The 17,192-nt window shown below is 42.1% G+C and overlaps 2 protein-coding genes across 2 annotated transcripts in view; one reads left to right on the forward strand and one right to left on the reverse strand.

The window, feature by feature from the left end:
- The window catches only part of NKAP (NFKB activating protein), a 36,212-nt gene extending 31,147 nt beyond the window's left edge, over positions 1-5,065 (forward strand). The window contains exon 9 of the mRNA XM_079765436.1: positions 1,738-5,065. Coding sequence (XP_079621562.1) covers positions 1,738-1,912 — 175 coding nt within the window. The 3' untranslated portion in view covers positions 1,913-5,065. The remainder of the gene's footprint in view (positions 1-1,737) is intronic.
- A 5,327-nt stretch (positions 5,066-10,392) lies between these two features.
- On the reverse strand, positions 10,393-16,705 carry AKAP14 (A-kinase anchoring protein 14). The gene is made up of 3 exons (XM_079766014.1): positions 16,049-16,705; positions 15,865-15,959; positions 10,393-10,734 (listed from the first exon to the last, which is right to left on the reverse strand). Exons 1-3 carry the CDS (start codon positions 16,689-16,691, stop codon positions 10,507-10,509), a joined length of 966 nt encoding a protein of 321 aa, XP_079622140.1. The 5' UTR covers positions 16,692-16,705; the 3' UTR covers positions 10,393-10,506.
- Between the last annotated feature and the right edge of the window lie 487 nt (positions 16,706-17,192).

Raw genomic sequence — 17,192 nt, forward strand, 5'->3', positions numbered from 1 at the left:
CAAATTTTGTGCACTGGGCCTCTAGTATATATATAAAGATGTTCATTATCATTGGAAATGGAAATTAAGAACACACTTAAAATACCATTTTGCTCGCATTTAATAAACAGAAGTTCATAGTTCTAACAATACCAAGCATTTGAGGGGATGTGGATCTACAGGATCTCTTAAATATTACTAGTGGTGGTGTAAATGGATATAACCACCTTGGAAAACAGTCTGACATTATATTGGAAAGTTGAGCATTCATAAACTTTTATGACCCAGCAACTCCATACCTAGATACCCAAGAGAAAACTCATTCCCATGTACTAGGAGATATTTACATAGGTGTTTATTACAGCATCATTCACATAGCACTTCCTGTTCCAGTTAAACTACTCACTGTACCCGGAGCAACCTAAATACATTGTCATCTCCTTGACTCTCCATCCTGCCACTCCCCCCACTTTCACACTAACCTGAAATGATTTCCCCTCTTCTCACTCAGTTTTCTCTATTTTTCTAGAAAAGCTCAAGCTTCATCTTGAACTGACTGTATAGGATTGGATATATATACATAAAAGAGTCAGGCTTTCATGAATAGTTTCCCTCTGCCCCTGCCTCTATACTTTACTGATTTGTATCTTGTGCTAAATCCCTTCTTTATTTTCTTTGAGCTGCTAAAGGAGTTAAATTCAATTGTAGATTTAGACTTGGTTCTTTTGGTTCTATGATAAATTTGAACCTTGAAGAAGTTCCACCTAATTGATGACAGCTTACATCTTTCATCTATCCTATTATTAATTCCACAAAAGCCAATTCCACATATCACCTAGGAAGTTTAATATAATTTGCCTGTTTCTGATTTGTGGGGAAGCATGGGACTTGGTTGGAAGGTCTGGAAGGAGGAATCTCTGAAAGGACGGAGGCCTCTGGGGGACCTTGCCAAAGGTGGCAGCCCCTGCCTTGACTTTCCCAAACAAGTCTGAGCCCCCGGGTGTTTACTTAGACATGTCCTTGCTTAAAGGACGCATGTGCTTTCTCAAGGATGCTTACCCTACTAATAGTATCTAATAGTTAATTTTAGTTCAAGCTGTTGTTACAATACAAGCCAAAGGAGGCAGGTGAACAGGGCTATTTGCTCCTAAAGCAAACTAATCCCTTAGCCTCTCTTTCACGGAAACGTGTGTCAAAGCAATCTGTTCATCCATCGCTCAAGGTCTGCTGGTCAGCCCAGCACTGGTTGTTTTACTGGAAACAGCAGAACCAGACTTATGCCTTTAGTATTTGAAATTAATGACATTCACAATGTTGACAGGACATCAGAGATCATTGATTGAATACTAGAAATAAATCAAAGGACACGGCAGATAAAATGAATGATCTTTTGAAAATATAACCCATTACAAAAACAGTTTTTATTTGTCATATTTTTAAGTAAACCACTCTGTATTAAGAAAGGATTAGTGCTTGGCCAGTGTGGATCAGTGGTTGAGCGTCGACCTGTGAACCAGGAGGTCACAGTTTGATTCTGGTAAGGGCACATTCAGAGTTGCAGGCTCGGCCCCCAGTAGGGGGTGTGCAGGAGGCAGCCGAAAAATGATTCTCTCAGCATTGATGTTTCTATCTCCCTCTCCCTTCCTCTCTGAAATCAATAAAAATATATTTTAAAAGAAAAAGGGTTAATGAGGAATGATGAGAATAACTATGAGAATAATTACTGAGAAATTAAACCAAAAATGAAATTATCTCCAGGCATCGCCGAATGGAGGCTGTGCGACTACGGAAAGAGAACCAGATCTATAGTGCTGATGAGAAGAGAGCTCTTGCATCCTTTAACCAAGAAGAGAGACGAAAAAGAGAAAACAAGATTCTGGCCAGTTTTCGAGAGATGGTATACAGAAAAACTAAAGGGAAAGATGACAAATAAAGATTTTCAGATTGTTCAGCAGACATTTTCAACAAAAAGTCTGGGTTCCATATATACATACAAAAAGGTTATTATGATCTGGAAAGCTTTACAGTGCTACTGTGCCTTCTATTTAATTCTTTCAGTCCTTCAATAAAAAGCTGCTTATTGATATAACTTTGGGATATTTTGGATTAAAACTTCGTGGTTGAAAAATCCAAATTGTGAATGAAATCCTATATTTGGGGAGGTGACATTGAGAGATGTCAGTGAGATGAAAAATAAGTTTCACTGTCTCACACCATGGTACAGTGCTACTCTTAGCTCTACATGACGCTCACCCCCGCCCCAACTGAACTTGGGGGAAATTATTATTCCTCTATGTTGAATGTGTTATAAATGGATTGATAGAAACACACAGGAGGCCAGTTTTGTTAACAAAATTAAGGCATTACTGAAAAAAAGCAAATCTGGAATTTGAAGATTGACTTTATTGTACAATATAAAATCTGCCTGGAACAAAATGTATTTTGATTTTAGTCCCTACCCTCACCCTAAAACCCACACACAAACCCAAAGCAAACTAACCCACAGACTTAATAAATTGAAAATGTGAACATTAGTTTTAAAAATTCTTAACAGGTTAAGTGTGTTTTCCAAATATAAAATATTGGGAAGTCTACTGTTGTGCCAATGTAAGTACATTATTTTCATCTAAGCTGTACTTGGATCATAATTTGAATACTAGAAATAAATGGGAGTCAACTGTGGTCAGGCATTTAATACGGAAAAATATAATGAATTATTACTTTAACTTAGTTGTTTTATAAGGATGAAGCTAAAATTATATTAAACATTTTTGCCTGTCCTTTATGTAATTTTGTCTTTCCTTTACATAAACCTTTCAGTTTATTTTTTACATCAGTCATGCAGTTTTATCTTTAATTTTATATAGAACCCCCTCAATTTATCACTTTTTTATGGCTACTATTGATTTTTACTAGTATATTTTGGAGAAATGGAAAATTCTGGGACTGTGAGATTACAATCATTTTTCTTCCCTATTTTGTTCAATTTTAGTCATTAGGTCACAAGAGTGAAGGGGGAGGGGACAGTGGAAGCTCGGGTTGTTTTTGTTGATTGTTTTGAGCTGCATTATTATGTGCCAAGGATAAATTTAAATTACCTGGATGGTAAGGAAATTCTGACTCTGCTGTTATAAAATGCCCTCTCCTCTCCCCTTAGAATAGTTTAACCTTTTGCACTCAGATGTCGAGTGTGACTCGACACGGTTAGCATTAGAATAAAGGAATCGAGAAAAAAGCAAGCAAGTGCAAAGGGTTAAAGTATTTTTTTCAAGGTTTTCAAATAAGGCAGTCAGATTTCTTTTCCTTTTTTTTTTTTTTTTTTTTTTTTTTAGGCAGTTAGATTTCAAAGCATAGATCAGAAGCTTTACTATTTAGCATGTTTTAGGAAAATGTCTACCTTTAACCCATAACTAATGAACAAAACAGCCACTTGGCATGTAGCAACATTTATGACCCCTGAATTTGAAGTTATTTATATTTATCATTATTGCTGTCTAGTCTAAGAAATCTATTTTTTCCAAAAGTTAAAAGGAAACTAGATCCCAAATTTGGGAGTCCTAATCTATCTACTTCCCTGTATAATAAAACCTAAACTTACAATCCCCATTTAAAATTTTTGTTCTCTGAGAACATTATTTTTTATTACTGGCTCCCAAAGACTGAATGAGATTGTTCTCTTATTTTCAGTAGGCAAGATAGTTCAAATGCAACAATTTTGTAATATATGAATACTGTGCATTTTCATTGTATTCTGCCTCCTCCAACAAATGCTTGTTGAGTAAATGGGGAAAAAAATGTTAATTTATTTCAGAACTTTACCATTTCTTTCATCAGGGTTTGTTCAGGAAAGATGTGCCAAGAATAGCTTCGGTAGCATATTTTCTGGGAAAGGGTAGGGAAGAATAAAAATCTAAAAGTATTTTCTTTTTAGCTCATGAGAGTTACTGCTTCAACCTATGTTTAGTCACCTGAGCCATAAGTCTAATAGGCAGGCTTTTTATTTGAAATACTTTATTTTTCTCCAAGGAAGACTTATCTAGTTTCCCACCTCCTCCCCTGTTGCTCTAAGATCTTCCCTCCTTTTTTATTTATTGCACAAATGTAACAGTTAAAAGAAGAAAAATTACCCACAGTCTTACCACATCAATTGTCTTTAGGGTTCTGTTTACTTCCAGTGCTTGTCTATGTAAATATGTATTCTGATGTACCTATAAGTAATCACTTGTAATGTAATTTGTCTTTGGTGTTTTAAAAATTTTGTAGCCAGGAAAGACAGTTTCATAGGGATGGTAGGAACAAGTAATAATCTGGTGTGAGGATGGGAAGAAGACAAGAAATAAGTGAGGGTGGAGACTGAGCCATGTTTCATTGCCCCCATTCCTGAAGCAACCCTGCTGCCATAATTTCAATGCTGTGTTGTGGCAGGCAGCATGCCCAGTTTTAGAATTTCAGACTGGTTATAGTATGAGCCATAGAATTGTTGCCATTTTTCTGTTCCCCAGTTGTGCCCATAAAGAGATATATCTGGCCCTGGCTAGTGTGGCTCCAGGGGTTAGAGCATCGGCCTGTGTACCAAAAGGTGTGGGTTCGATTCCTGGTCAAGGGCACGTACCTGGGTTCGTTCTCTCTCTCTCTCTCTCTCTCTCTCTCTCTCTCTCTCTCTCTCTCCCTCCCTCCCTCCCTCCCTCCCTCCCTCTCTCCCTCCTTCTCTCTCTCCCTCCCTCCCTCCCTCCTTCCGTCTCTCCCTCCACTCTCTAAAAATCAATGGGAAAAATATCCTTGCGTTTAAATTGGGAAAAAAAAAGTGTCTGGGCTGGACACTTAGCTCAAATGGGGGGATAGGCAGTCAAGTACCAATCTCGGTTGGTCTGACAGGTGAAGTTTAGCAACTCTCTAAACTCAACTTCTATACTTGTAAGACTCTGAGTGATGCAGATAGTGATGGGAAAAACCTTTTAGAAAATAAAAAACAACTTACTGGTTATTCTGTTAGCATGATGGAAGTTGCCAAATGGAAAATGAATGAATGCAAAAAAAATACAGTTGGATTGTGTGTCACCGGTTTATTATTCAATAAATATTTTGTGGTTTGATGTGCAATATGGTGTTTTTTAATACATTCTGATTAGAAATCGAATCATAAAACATTCTGTAAGAGTCAGACACAACTGAATTAGAAGGGAAATGACTTCATTATATTATGTTTGGCCACAACCATTTCCTTCACCCAATTTTCTCGAAAGCGAGTCGTTCCTGGTCTGCAGAGGAAGAAAAACAAATACACCAAAAGCTTTTTAAAATGAAAGAAACCATTGAGCCAAAGATTGATTCCCTGTTTACTCTGTTTCATTCCTAGTGAGCAAAAAGCCTTTGGGAGGGGGGGTCTAAGACTGTATCTATTCCTTAGGCCCAGTCAATAAAAGAATTAATGAGCTTATATATATATTCTTTCAAAGAGCTGCTATACAAATAAAAGAGGTTATTATATATGTTAATCCCATGTAATTGTGAGTTTTCCCATAAAAACAATAGACATGACCCACTTTGCCACCACCCTACTCCAACTAATCCTCAAGTTTATAATCACTGAAAAACAAGATACTAAAAAGCAAACAAAAACAATTTTCTACAATAATGGCAGTGTCCTACTTTCAGTCCATCCTAATGGGGTAGGTGGTCCAAACGAGAAAGGTGACCCTTACGTGAAATATCTGTTGCTGTGGGCCTCCTGGATTCCTGGGGTATGATGACCTTTATCTACCACCCATTTCAAATAAGTCTCCAAATGTTCATTACCTGTGTACTAGTGACTGTCCTTCAAAGATATAAGAGATTTCAATGGGTGCATCCTAAGAGAGAAAAAGACAGTTGTCAGCCTAGACCAATCATACCAACTCATGATTCCTTCCATCTCTATACTTTTCCATATATATACTCTTAAATTTCTAGACTTCATCCCCCTTGTAAATTGGTAGTCTGTAGGTTGTAGTTATTTGTCACATCAAACCTCTGTTCTCCAAAAGATCTTTTGGTCAACAAATACTTTAAGCATCACCACAACATTGGAAACAAGTCAGGAGAAGCGTATGCTTATTAATAGGATCTTGAATAAGTCATTTATTGTCTTTACATGTTCCAGTTTACTCAACTGACAGTAGCTACTTTACCTCTGAGTAATGGCATAGGAATAAAATAATACAGATTAACAAATTTTGAAAAACATGTTTAAAGCAGCATAAAAACGTAAGTTGTAATAATGTTTCAGTGATCCCCACCAATTCTCCCCTACAAAATTATACTCAGAATTCTGAGCAAGAGCCCTTCTCCCAAGCCCCCTCTCTTTGTGGTCATGGTTTATGGTCTTGCTTACCTCCACCAGCCTTACTTTCTGATCTCTAAACTTGTCATTTATCAAGACAGCTAATGGTAGGATATATGACCAGGAAAAGCAAGAGCTCTGCATATTTTACCTTTTTAGATTACTTCAGGTTTCAAAATCTCTGACTAGATAAGTTTGTACTATGATAGAGTGAATATTGGACATCATTAGCTCACTGTGTAGTCACATATAAAGCCTTAGAGTGAGACAAAACTTCAAATAACTTTTGTGAAAGGATGAAAAGCAAAGGGGATATAACATTTTTATGTCTGTTGTGTTCCAGGCATGATGCTTGGTATCAACCCTGCTCCTCTGAGAACCCTATGCCTAGCTAGATTCATGTTATTTTGGCTCTTTTCACACCAGCTATCAACATATTTCAGATTCATGGTCTACCTAATGGCTATAAGCAGTCATTCAAGTATTTATTAAGTGCCTACTCTGCCAGACCTTGTTTTACAGCAAGATAAAAATATCTGCTTTTATGGCACTTACATTCTGGTAGGGAGAACAGATGATAAGATAAATTATATAAGATATCAGGAGGTGATAAAGTGTTAAGGAGAAAAAGCAAAAGCATTAGTGGGTTGGGGAGTGGTGGTAGAAAGTGCAGCATAGGAGGTGAGAGAGCAGGCCATGCACATACCAAGGGGAGTGTTTCAGTCAGAAGGAACAGCAAGTGCAAAGGCCCTGAGGCAGGAGTATATTATTAAAGAGTAGCAAGATCAGAGTGGCTGGAGAGAGTAAGTGATGGAGAAGGAATAGTGGGAAAGCAGAAATAACAGGGACCAGATCACACAAGGCCTTGTAGGACCTTAACTACCCAAAGCATAGTTTATGGACCTGCAGCATCAGCCTTGCCTGGGAATTTCTTGGTAATGCAGAATCTCAAGCCCCACCTCAGACCTCCTGAATCAGAATCTTCCAAATAATGTGCATGCATTTTGAAGTTTGAGAAACACATTGCAATATGTTTAAACAGAGGAGTGACATCAATTGATTTAATAAGGGTCACTCTGGCTGGCTGCTATATTGAACAGAGACATGAGGGCAAGGGTGGAAGCAGAAAGACCAATTAGAAGGCTACTGGAATCATCTTGATGAGAGATGATGGTATCTTGGAACAGGGTGGTAGAAGTGGAGTGGTAAGAAATTGTTGGATTCAAGACCTGTTTTTCACTCACTAGCCCACCGCCCTCAGCAGTGTTATGGGTGCGACTTCCTGCCTGAGCAATCATCACTCACAGAATAGAACCATGGTTTTTAAAAGCTGGTTATCTTCCGAGGCCTCATCACCAGGAAGCTACCTGAGGTCCTGGTTGAAGAACGGCCGTGGAGAGCATATTAGTAGTATAGTGCCTCTTCACTGTTGGCAGTGCCCACCTGGGCCCAGTGAGGCACAAGATCTGGGCACCTAGGTGCATGAGCAGCCTGGAAACACAGTAATATACTCCTGCCTCAGGGCCTTTGCACTTGCTGTTCCTTCTAAAACACTGTAGAGGCTGTAGAGCAAGCTTCTTGCACCCTGTGAATGAACACTGGCCTAGGCCAGATACAGGAGATAGCAGGGAGAAGGCCCGGCTGATCAGTTAAGATAGAGAGCTGGTTGTTTACAGGTGGAATGGAGCAGTGAGCAGATAAAAAGCCGTGGACACAGGCTGTATCCCAGCCACTGAACACCCATTCTGCTCTATATACAATGGAACATCACTCAGCCACAAAAAAAAGAATGAAATGTCACCGTTTGCCACCACATGGATGGACCTAGAGGGTATTATGCTCAGTGACATGTCAGTCAGAGAAAGACAAATACCGTATGACCTCACTTATATGTGGAATCTGAAGAACAAAGTTGAAGCAACAGAAAAGGTGGCATGGGGATCTGAAATGAGTGGTCCCCAGTGGGGGGACACCCTGAGGTCTGCACAAGCATACTGCACCCCAGTGAGGTTCACACTCGGTAAGGGGCAATGGGGCTGTGACAGGACCGCCCTGCTGGGCTTCTAGTTGGAGCAGAATGGTGCTGAGCCCGAGGAGCCTGCCCAAGCCCAGGGGTGACCTATTCTCAAGGAGCCAAGACAGCTACAGACTTTATCTCCAATCAGATGTGGCTCAGAACTCACTAAAAATGTAATCATGAAAGGACGAGAGCTATGACCACGGTGACCCGGAGGACCTGGTCAGTCCCCGGAGCATGTGGTGACTCACGGTGATGCCGGCTTCCCTCGGCCATGGGCAGCCGCTCTCAGCTGCCTCTGCAGGTTACTGACCCTGCCCAGCCCTGACTGCCCTCCCAGCTCAGCGGCTCAGCGGCTCAGCGCCCCACCCCACCCCCGGACAGTGCCCTGCACGGAGACAGCGCCTCCACCCCCCAGGACAGTGCCCTGCGCGAGGACAGCCCCCCCCCCCTCACTCCTGGACAGTGCCTTGCGCGGAAACATCGCTCCCTCCCCCAACACACAGTGCCCGACGCCCCAACACCCAGGGGACAATGCAGGGCGGAGCCTAGGGACCCGAGTCCCAGTGCAGCCCCCGGCTCGGAAGAGCCCCGAAGCCCTGGCTCACTCTTCCCGCGCCGCCCCTGAGAGTGCCCAGTGCCCTGGCCACCCGACCCCACTGTCGGCGCCCCCTCATCGGTTTGCTGGACGTGGGGCAGCTCGGCTTCGAGGAAGCAGCGGGGCTCTGGGCTCGCAAGCTGCGCTGGGCCTGTGTACTCAGGTAAGCAGCGAGGCCCCGCCCCTGCGAGGCCCCGCCCCTGCGAGGCCCCGCCCCTGCGAGGCCCCGCCCCTTGAGCCTCCAGCGACCTAGGGTTAGCCGAGCAGGATGCAGGCCCAGGAGGGCCCCGTGTGCGCTAGGCATTGGTACTGAGTCAGCGCAGTGACCAGGGGACGGCTCCGCCCTGGAGCCCGTGACCTGTCCCTCCGGGTGCACGTGCTTCCCTTCCTGGCCGCGCTGTTTCCCAATCCCTGTCCTGGATTCAGGAATTTCTTTGTAAACTGAACTGGCCCCAGGAAACCGCTTAAAGAGACAGTACATGCCGAAACCGGTTTGGCTCGTTGGATGGAGCGTCGGCCTGCTGACTGGAGGGTCCCGGGTTCGATTCCGGTCAAAGGCATGTACCTTGGTTGCGGGCACATCCCCAATAGGGGGTGTGCAGGAGGCAGCTGATCGATGTTTCTAACTCTCTATCTCTATCCCTTTCTCTCTGTAAAAGATCAATAAAATATTTTTTTTAAAAAAAAAGAGACAGTACATTGTTGGCAGCCTAGTCAACTTTGTAGGGGTTGTGATAATTAAATGTTGGGGAAGTTTAAAGAACAACAACAACAAAAGACCTGTTTTTGAAGGTAGGGCCAACAATTTCCTAATGGATTGGATAAGGGGTCTGAGATAGTCAAGGATGATGCCAAGGATTTTGGCATCAACTGAGATGAGGAAAACTGCAGATAAGGTTTGGAAGGAAAAATTGTAAGTTCAATTCTGGTTACAATAAGTAAGATGTTTCTTAGGCCGAAGCCAGATTGGCTCGTTGGATGGAGCGTCGGCCTGCGGACTGGAGGGTCCCGGGTTTGATTCCGGTCGGGGGCATGTACCTTGGTTTCGGGCACATCCCCAGGCCGGGGTGTGCAGGAGGCAGCTGGTCGATGTTTCTAACTCTCTATCCCTCTCCCTTCCTCTCTGTAAAAAATAAAATATATATTTTTTAAAAAAGATGTTTCTTAGACATCCAAGGGGCAGAAGTCTGGGGTGGAGACATAAATTTGGGAATCATAAGCTAGAGGTGACCCATTTAAAGCCAGGTGACTGATAAGATCATCAAAGCAGTGAGTGTAGAAAAAGAGATCCAAGGCCTAAGTTTTGGGGCATTCCAATATGAAGAGGTTGGTGAGAGGAGAAACTGGTAGAGACTGAGAAGGAATGGTCAGTGAGGCATTAGTAATTAGTCACTCGTTTCAGTGACCAAATGCCTCAAAATCAGAAGAGTATGTTGGTCTAGAAGCCAAATGGAATGTTTGTTTCATGAAAGAGGGAGTGATCAGCTATGGCAAGTGCTGTCAATGGGCCAAGCAGGATGAGAACAGAAATATGACTACTGAGTTTTACAAAGAAGGGGTCATCAATGACCTTGACAAGAGAAGTCTCCATTTTCATTGAAGTCTCACTAAAGGGAACAGGGCATAAAGGGAAGAGCTTACCGGAGGTTTGTTTTTGTTGAACTTGACGGTGAAGAAGGCAAAGGCAGAGCTGAATGCTGTGGGTGTCTGAGAAGTTGGGACACTCCAGCGTACAGAGTAGATGTAGTGGAAGCTGTGAATCAGGTCTCTTGTCTCTACCAACTTTGCGTAGTAAACCCAACGGTCTTGATACTCCCAACTCTGTTTCATAGAAAAAAGAAAGAGCACACAAAGACAAGCAGACTTCTGTTCAAGGCCTCTAGATAAAGGCAGCGCACAACAGTAGGGGTTACAGCACTGCTTCTGGAGTCCATTTCTAACACTTTTGATTGGGATTCAAACTAGTTAACTTCCCATTATCTCCACAAGTGGAGGAGAGAAAAGGTGGAGCTGAAATGAAATGAGTTACTAACGCAAAGATCACTTGAGACCGGCCTTTGGACTGTAGCTTTACATGCTCAGTTGTTGGTGTGTACATACACACTGCCTATACGTACACACTCACTTCCTTCCAGACCCTTACTTGGGAGGCAAGTTTTGTTCATTGGAAAATAATAAGAAAGTGACTAGAACATGTGATCTGCTCACTTTACTCAGGGAGACCTAAAAGTCTGACTAGAAAGTAATGAGGCTGATTTCGCAAACTATTTTTGAATATCAGACTCACATCATTGCAGCCATAGGTAGTATGTAAAATAAAGTCAGGAAAGGAATGAGTCAGGCAATAGGATCTTCCAAATCCCTCAGATCCCTACACCCTTGGAGAAGCTTCCCCACCAAAGCACAAACCTTGCCAGTACCTAGGGTCTAGGGGTCATAATGCAGCCCTGATTCTTAGCACGGTGGGGGGGGGGGGGCGCCTTGAATGCTATAGGTATTTAACAAGTTCAATTCAACCTAAGCCCCTTGGGCTAGCTCTCAGGGCACAGGAAACTTCCAAATCATAAAAGATCCTGAATTAAGAGGAAGGTCCATAGAAGGAAGGAAGTGGGATTGTCTGACAATACCAGTGATTTGCAGAGGGACTGTGGGAGGAAATGGTAAAATGATTTCCGGCTCTCCTATTAAAAAAAAAAAAAAGCAGTAGGCTGGCCTTCTGCTTCAGCTTACTTTATTTCAAGTCTCTACCCAATTGGCTGTTTCACTCAGCCAGAGAGGAGCACCAGACTCTAAATTTCTTGAGATAAAGGACTGCGCCTTCCTACAGAGATCATTCCTTGTAATGAAGTTCAACAGTCAATCCCGTGAAGCCCATAGTAGCATGCCCTTTTTTCAGCCTCTCTATAGTATTTGATACATTTTTTCAGCCCTAATGTTTAATCTGTCACATAAGCACAGATTTTGTAGCATTGGAATGGTCCCTAGAGATCATCTAATGAAGTCCCTTTCTTTACAGATGAGGATATTGGGGCCTAGAAATGGGGAAGGACAGCCCAACACAACAGCTGGGATGGGGACTCAGGGATCCCCAACACCCAGCTCAGTTTTCTCTCTACTCCATCAGATGCCTCAGATCTAATATTGTCTTCCTCTCAACTTGGTGTGATAGTGCTTTCCTCCCTTTTGTAAACTAAGGCAGCCTTGGGCATGTTAAATACAACTATCACCATCAGGCCAATCTCTTCCAATTTTTATCACTGTGCAGGCAGCTGACTTTTATGTAGCTCCAATGAGTGTGTGTTATCCTTGTGTTTTGTAATGTTTACAGAACCTTGCTTCAGAAACTCACTTCCAGGAAACAGTTTCTCACTGTGCTACTCTACCAGGATGGCTTAGCCCATTACACATGATTAGACACTCAAAATCAACAGGCACTGGAAGTATATGCACAAAATTGTTATCAATGGTAAGTGACCTTTGAGAGAACAGGACTGGGTATTGGAGGGGGAGTAAAGGGGTAAGTTTCATTTTCTACTTTGTACATTTTTGCTCACTGGGGATTTTTATAATGATGCTTTATTTTTCTTATAAAAATAATTTTATCCCGACTGGTTTTGCTCAATGGTTGAGTGTTGACCTATGAACCAGGAGGTCAAGGTTCTATTCCTGTTCAGGGCACATGCCCAGGTTTCAGGCTCAATCCCCAGAAGGGGCGTGCAGGAGACAGCCGATAGATGATTCTCTCATCCATTGATGTTTCCATCTCTCTATCCCTCTCCCTCCCTTTCTCTAAAATCAATTTAAAAAGTATTAAAATAATAATAACTTTAACTGTGTGTTAGGCATTGGAGATTTCCCAGTTTTTCTTCTATAGAGAACTTACATGTCTATTCATGTTTCCAGATTACATTCCTAAAGGGAATAAACCAATTATTGTGCCCATTGTCAATGTTGAAGCATACATATTCCTTCCCTACAAACACACAAGCCTTCTGACATCATCTTTAATCATTCTTATTCACCTTGCAATACCTTAAAATCTTTTGGATATGCATTTTTCATTAATAGTAAAACTCTGCAATATCTTTTTGTCATCAAAAGTCCTTTTCCTATTATGGTAAAAAAAAAAAAAAGTACATCAGATAGACCTATGACCAAAACTTCATTTTGCTGCTTAAACAGAAAGACTTTGGACATATTGCCCAACTTCTCTGAGCCTCAAGATTCCTCATATATGAAATGGGTACACTCATGTACCTGCATTCAGGTTTGTTGTGAGGACTAAATGAGATAATGCACATGAAGTGCTTAGCAGTGCTTGGCACATAGCAATGCTCAGGAAATGGTAACTCCTTATTTGCCATCCCTTGGTGTATGGTGAACTCTGAGAAATCTGAACTAAGCTTGAGAAAGCTCTCCATCAGGAATGCTTGGCACTTAGATGGTAGACTTCACTTCTAGGGCTTGCTGCATTAGTGGGGCTGGGAACATTGTGATTTGATATCATGAGTTATATAGAGCTTTTAGCTTTTCAGTCACCTTCTACTTTCTAATTGTCTCTATCTGCACACCAGCCCTACAAAGTAGGTAAGCTCTTCATCTGTGAAAAAATAATGGTATAGAGAGAACAAACTTGTTCGTGTAATTAACATTTATTTATAGAGCACCTATAGGTGCCTGACATCTAGGGGCTGGGAACATAAATTAACAAAAGTCACTGGCCTCATGGACCATATGATCTGGTGGTGGAAGAAAAGCAATAGGGTAAATAAGTAAAATATGATATCTTAAGTAGAGCTAAATGCTGAAGAAAAAATAAATCAGAGAAGGAGAGTGGGTATAATTTTAGATGAGGTGGCTAGGAAAGGCCTCAATGAGCAAATAGAATCTTAACAAAGATCTGAAGAGAGGTAAGGCATGATACCTGAGAATAGATCTCAGGGGAGACTATTCCAGACAGAGGGAACAGAAAGTGCAGAGGCTCTGAGGTGGGGACATGCCTGGCAGTTGAACAGCAAGGAAGCAAGTATGGCTGGAGTAAGGAAGGTAAAAAGGGAGAAGGTAGTAGGTGATGGAGTCTAAGCAATCAGTTGGGAGGGAGGAGAGAAGTCAGATCATGTTAGGCCCTGTAGGCCATTATCAGGACTTACTTTTGCCTTTTATTCAGAACTAGAGGCCCAGTGCACAAAATTCGTGCATGGGGAGGGGGGTGTCCCTCAGCCTGACCTGCACCATCTCCAATCCGGGAGCCCTCAGGGGATGTCCTACTGATGGCTTAGGCCCACTCCCTGTGGTTCTCTGCTCTCTGCAGGGCCTGCCTGCTCCACACTGCGATGACTGCCAAGCAGGCCAGGCTGGGAGCTGCCTCCTCCCTGCTGTCAGTCTCCATGGAGGTGATGAAGTTAATTTGCATACTCACTCCTGATTGGCTGGTGGGTGTCACAAAGTGATGGTCAATTTGCATATTTCTCTTTTATTAGTGTAGATAACCAGTGAGATTTGTAGGGGAAATTTTTCTTGCTTGTTTTGTGCCCCATTCCAGTCTGATTCACAAACCTTGGGTATAGCAGGCAGAAACTTTTGCCCAACCCCAAATGGAGATATGCTTCAGAGCAAGAAGGCCCAAGGGTAACTTTCTTTTGCATCATTCATCTTCACTATGCTTTAGATACCCCTTCTAATGGGAATGGTGATTTGTGCCAACTGGCGTATAAACAAAAGGTGTGGAGCCAGAAACCCCTGACCTTTCCTCATTCTCACCTGACCAGGGCTGTCTAGGGCTTAGGAACAGAGGAAGAGAGATAGCAAGAAACTTCTCCCAGGGCTGCGGTTTTGCCTCAACCAATTTCAACTGGTCTCTTTTCCGAGGAAATACAGTGAGTAAGGATTTCAAGTCATTCTTCTTTATCCACCTGCCCATTATGCAAAGCAACCCAGGGCCTTTTAACCAGAACTGCCAGGTTAAGCCACATGAATGGGTCAGAGCCAGGCACAAGAGAAAAAGAAAAAGGAATTCACAGGCAATATGTTCCAAAGGTACAGTAAAAAGACTTTTGATCCATGTGCATCCCCTCTGTTAATATGAGCATTCTAAAGGTGATGTTGGAGCCCTGGCCAGTGTTTCTCAGTGGTTAGAGTGTTGGCCCATGTACTGAAGGGTTGCAGGTTTGATTCCCAATCAAGGGCGGTCAAGGGCACATACCTGGGTTGCAGGTTCAACCCTCCCCCAACCCCCAGGACGAATCAGGGCATGTGAGAGAGGCAACCAATTGATGTGTCTCTCTCACACTAATGTTTCTCTCTCTCTTTCTCTCTCTCTCTCGCTTTCTCTCTCTCTCTCTCTCCCCCTTTCATTCTCTCTAAAAATCAATGGAAAAAATATCCTCAGGTGGGGATTAACAAATAAATAAAAATAAAGTTGGTGTTGGAGAACTCTTGTTTGAGAGAAGCAACTCCCTCCTTAGGTCAGTAGGCCCCATTTAGAGTAGCAGATGGGAAAATTGCTTAATTGGGAATATCATATTTTACTAGGAAAATTTAAGGTTAGGATGACAGGAGCACAGGGAAATATGATTGTGCTTTTCACCTTCAAAGACTGTTGCATGTCGATTTTGGGATCCAGATGAGGACATTTAGTTGCCTTTTATATCAACTCCTAGGGATTCTGGACTTTAAACTTTTCATCAAAGAAGAGCCTTTTTTCAGTTTTGATTCCTGATCAGGACACATGCCCAGGTTGCTGGCTTGTCCTCCAGTTGGGGGGGGGGGGGGGAGGGGAGGGGGATGTGCAGGAGGCAGCCTATCGATAGATATTTCTCTCTCATTAATGCTTCTATCTCTCTCTCTCCCTCTCTCTCTAAAAAAAATCAATAAAAATATATTTTTAAAAGGAAGAGCCTTTTTATTGTTCTTCACCCTTGTACACCAAGCTGGAGTGGTCAACTAACTTACCGTAACGAAGTCTTCGATTTGTTTACGGCACTTTTCTGGTGTGAATTCACCATGTGTGAGCCAGTCAATGTTTTTGATGGTGTATTCATCATCTTCTGCAAAAAAGATGTGAATTTGTTAGTTGCCTGGTAGTGTGACATTATATAACAAGACAGTCCTTTAGGCACCCAAACAAGATCACTACCTTCCACAATATTAAGAGCAGTAGCGATGACACTCTCAGCTAAATCTAGCGCTATTTCATTCACTTGGTCATCTTCTGTATCCGCTGCTGATTCAAGCGCATTGCTGTCTATAACTACTGCTGGTCCAGTCACATTGATGCTTCTAACTGTTGCTGCTCGTTCAGTCACATGGCTATATGTATGCATTGCTGGTTCAGTCACATAGCTATCTGTATGCATTGCTGGTTCAGTCACATTGCTGTCTGTATACATTGCTGGTTCAGTCACATTGCTATCTGTATCCATTGCTGGTTCAGTTACATTGCTCTCTGTTTCCATTGCTGGTTCAGTCTCATTGCTCTCTGTTTCCATTGCTGGTTCAGTGACATCGCTTTCTTCTTCATCCATTGCTGGTTCAGTCACATCGCTCTCTTCTTTATCCATTGATTCTTCAGTCTCTTCGCTTTCTTCTTCTTCTTCCATTTCTGGTTCAGTCACATCGCTCTCTTCTTTATCCATTGATTCTTCAGTCTCTTCGGTGTCTTCTTCATCCATTGCTGGTTCAGGCACATTGTTGTCTTCTTTATCCGTTGCTGGTTCAGTCACATCAATGTCTTCTTTATCAATCAATGGTATTGGAACATCTTTATACACATCTACCATAGTATTAAATCTGATACTTCTAGTCTTCTTCATTTTCTCTTGTCTAGAAAAAGAAACTCAAGAAGTTAGCTTTTTGTGCACATGCATACACACTCATATAAGTACAGACTATCTCTTGAAGAATCACAAGAGACAGAAAATGGTTGTTTCCTCTAGGGAGGGGATTAGGGAGTGAGGAAGAAGTGAGACCTTACTGCTTATTCTTTGTGCCTGGCCACTGAGATGTACTTTTCCTAAAAACCAATGATTTTCAGATTCATAGAACTATGAAGAGTTAAGATGTAGCAGAATGATTCTTAACTTCTTTGGAGTTCTAACAATACTGATTTCTAGTTGAGTCTTTAATAGAACCTCAAGCCCTGCTTTAGGCAACTGAGAGCCTGTGACTACTTAAAGATAAAGTGAATTTAAATGATTAGAGGGAATACAGTATAGGAGGGGTTGGTTTTTAAGGTTTTTCTCTTGGATTTTCCAGGTATACAATAATGTCATCTGCCAGAA

Source organism: Cnephaeus nilssonii (assembly GCF_951640355.1).
Source record: "Cnephaeus nilssonii genome assembly, chromosome: X".
Classification (NCBI taxonomy): domain Eukaryota; kingdom Metazoa; phylum Chordata; class Mammalia; order Chiroptera; family Vespertilionidae; genus Cnephaeus; species Cnephaeus nilssonii.